The 3657-nt window shown below is 38.2% G+C and overlaps 1 protein-coding gene across 1 annotated transcript in view; it reads left to right on the top strand.

Moving 5' to 3' along the window:
- The first annotated feature begins 291 nt into the window (after positions 1 to 291).
- Positions 292 to 3657, top strand: part of GIPC2 (GIPC PDZ domain containing family member 2) — a 31514-nt gene continuing 28148 nt past the window's right edge. Inside the window, exon 1 of the mRNA XM_085298236.1 lies at positions 292 to 397. Coding sequence (XP_085154362.1) covers positions 292 to 397 — 106 coding nt within the window. The remainder of the gene's footprint in view (positions 398 to 3657) is intronic.

Below are 3657 nucleotides of genomic sequence, written 5' to 3'. Positions count from 1 at the left end.
AAGTAGAGGGATACTGTTGCTCCCCTTGAGTCTAGACGGGAGCACAGAACTGCCCTGTACTTGTTCTGTTAACGGTACGCACTGGCCTACCCAAGGGAGAAGCTACAACAACGATCTTGTTAGTCGTGCCTGATTATTTTATCAAGGACAAATTATCTTCAAACTTCTGCTGCCCCATATAATTTAAAAAACAAGCAAAGCACCTAGCCGTTAAYGCATTCTCCAAAAAATTATCTGGACTACTCATATTTACATCCAAAGAAAGYGTCCAATGCTAGAAAAGCTGTGGCCATGTGTAATGAAGAGCTTGAACTGCTGCTGAGAGGAATCCAGGAAAATCAGATTGTTTTCTTCATACAGCAACAAACTGACTTTGCAAATGCGGTGGGTAATAAGGGTAAGATCCCTGCAGTCCCCTCTTACTCCCTGTGAAGTCATGATGCCAAGCTTGCAGTCGTTGCGCTTGCAGCCGAATGAATTTATTGCTGCTGTGTGGACGTTCAGAGGATGGCATGACTAATTGGTCCTTGCCTGTGTCAAAGTCAAAATATGAATACTTAATGTAGCAGGACATACGGAAGATTCATAAGATTTGGTAACTGCCCTTCTGTCACAGACGGGGTCCTATTTAACCTCTGATCTTAAAATAGAGGATAAAACACAATCTTATTGAAAGTGCTTGTTCTCTAGCATCCTCTGATAGTTTTAAAGTAGTTTTAAACATTATTTATGACCAAGAGATTCCTACTTATTTTATCAACATTATTCTTTGTGATTTCTTTTAATCTCAATTTTTACTACCATAGTTATTTATGAGGACCAATTATATTTCTTCTCAGCCTTCTTTTTATTAGAATAACAGGAGAAGCTCTTACAATATYGTATTAAAAAAAAAAAATAGTTCTTCATTCGCTGATCATACCAGAAATCCTTTTTAGCGGTTGCTCAGYTTAGAACATGGATGACCAGAATGATGCAAAGAATTGCAGGTAACAGCTCCCAAAGTCAGATATATATCACATGTGTAGGAAAATAATTTTGTATATACTACTGATAATTTGCGGTAGAGTACTGTGGCRTCTCATATCGTATACCTTTTTGCTGAATTTCACATACTTCCTCCACAAACTTCATGGCTTTTRCATGCCATATAATTCTCTCATCCTAAGTACAGTGGCTGAAAAAGAAAGAAATGCAATAAGCTGCAGTATGCAATACATTCATAGGGTAAAGGAGCTGAACCCTTCCCTTTTTTTGATAAGCATTTTTTTTCCTCTGGTAAAACAATAGAATATTATCATTTTTATTTAAATAATTAAGTGTCATTCTGACTATGTCACTTATTCGGTATGATTTAATTTTTGGATCCCAACTGTCCTGAATTGCTGGAAGCTTATCTGGATTCATGATCCAGTTACGATGTACAATAATGTTGGCAAATATTTCCCAACTGGCTACACGTTCAAGGAATTCTGAAAGCAGGAGTGATTGTAGTTGGTATGAATGTGCCTTGTGCTGGTTATTGACTTTTTTCTTTGAGGTACTGGCAGACTAACTCATTTCTTCTAGCTCTACAGATGATTCAGTCCACACTGTTACGCTGATTAGATCTAAAAGTCTGAAAGGTTGAAGTTCAAGGAAACACTGTTTATAACCAGAGCTGCAGCTTGCTCCCCTTCCCTCTCCACACTCCAAAAAAGTCCCCAAAATCCAGGTAGGAATAACAGACATGTGAAATGGGAAGTGTTTAACACTGTTTCAGGCAAAGCTGGAGTCTGCTAATGCCAATTTCATGGCAATGCTGTTTGGAGTTTGAAAATAAATTAAAATACATAATTTTTTTCTCTGATGCAAATGTTTAAGCTCCTCTGTTCTTATGTAATTAATGATAGGATATAAATGTTCCGTAATTTTTGTATTAAACAGTAAAATATGATCGTCAGTTTATTCAGTTAGTTCCTCTTTGGTATTGGTATTTTTTCTATTTACAGCTAAAAAGCTGATGTTGTAACTCCAAGCTGCAAGTAAGATCAATATCATTCTTGTAAAATTTCAGCTCTCTCTTTCTTTCCATCTCTACGTGAAGATGGATGATATGTAGAAGAGGAAATATTAGAACTTCATTAAAGAAAGTTTTGCAACAGATACATAGATTTGGGCTCCTGTCAATGTTCATGAACTTGTGAAATAAATCTGTACAACCTCAGTATGTCACTGTAAGAAAACATTCAATCATTTAACTGAAATGTTAAAACTTCCAATAACAACTGTAACATTACTGGGTTTTTTGTTTTTGGGTTTTTTTTTAATACTTTCAATTGTCTTTTCAGAAGATAAGGTATGAATTGATGGACGTCGTACAGGGACAGGAAATGAACTACAGTTCTTTCCGTAGGCAAAGCCGTGTATCTGTGATAGCTMTATTGGATAGGATATTCAATCCTTAGGACTGGCATCCCTTCTGCTGCATTGGGACAAACCTCTGATACTGCCCAGTTCTAACCTATCTGGCCATTTTGCTTTCTTAAAGCTTTTAAGGCTCCCGAATAGTGACCACATTTTCTTGCTCTCCTCATTAGGATTGTAGAAGCTTCATTTTAGGAAATAGTAATAGGGGAAAAAAAACTGCAAAGTTGGAGTTTGTTTTCTGGTTTGAAACTGGGCAGATATCTCAAGTATCAAAGTCTGATGGTAAGTTTATTCCTCTTAATTGGTGGGAATTACTGGTAATTAATACCTCAGTTTTGAATCCAGTTTTCTTAGATAAGAACAGAGAAGATGGGCATTTTTGAGTATTCAAGTAAATTTTTGGAGGGGCCAAAATCCAAATGGCATAATTACTTCCCTCGCCCGCCCCCATGAACAGAGTTTAAACTTTGATTTGTTGAGGTAGAGCAATGTATTATTAATTGGTGTGTCTATGCCTATAAAAGGGACTGAGATGACAAGAGAAGCGATTTGCTGAATGCTCAGATAAACAGCATTAAGACTGGTATTTATTCCTCYGCAAAAGGATTCAGCGCTAAGTATGTGTGTGTTTTCTGAGTCTAACTTAGTATATTACAGCATACGTTTCTCTGAGTAAGATGAAAGTGTTCTAAACTTAYCAAATGTTAGAAAATAAGCTTTTCCAAATATTTGTGTTTAAAACTCCATACTTCTAAATTGTTGCCCAGGATGATAGGAAGCTTCTTAAATTTTGCTTACATGACTTTGGCTTTATTGAACCTTGTGGGTTTACAAGTACTGCATGTACAATTGTGGTAAACATAAAAAACAGTTGGCAGAAGTCTTTGTATACTGTCTCTTACATATCCTGGATACAAACCTATTCTGATCAATACTTATTACTTTATTCTGAGTAGGACGTAGAAATTCCTGAACAAGTGAGAAGACAGTGAACTTTTTGCTGGTTTTGCATCTCTTTAGGAGAAGAGAGAAAGTAGGTGTGTGTATGTAAAGTTCACAGAACATACTTGTAGAGCCTAGTATATGTTAGGGGAGAAAAGGGGGGAAGACCTCCCGCGGGCAGCGCAGGCTTGGCGAAGCCCCCGGTGCCGCCTGGGGGGAAGCGCTGGACGTGGCGGACCGCGAGCGCTGTTGGTGCGCGGGAGCCCGCGGGGCGGCCGGGACTCACCTGGCGGCGGCGATGGGGCC

This window comes from Rhea americana, unplaced genomic scaffold, assembly GCF_003343005.1.
Source record: "Rhea americana isolate MKP2758 unplaced genomic scaffold, rheAme1 scaffold_136, whole genome shotgun sequence".
Lineage (NCBI taxonomy): Eukaryota > Metazoa > Chordata > Aves > Rheiformes > Rheidae > Rhea > Rhea americana.
The sequence above is the reverse complement of the archived record's forward strand: the minus strand, read 5'-3'. Positions and strand labels throughout refer to the sequence as shown.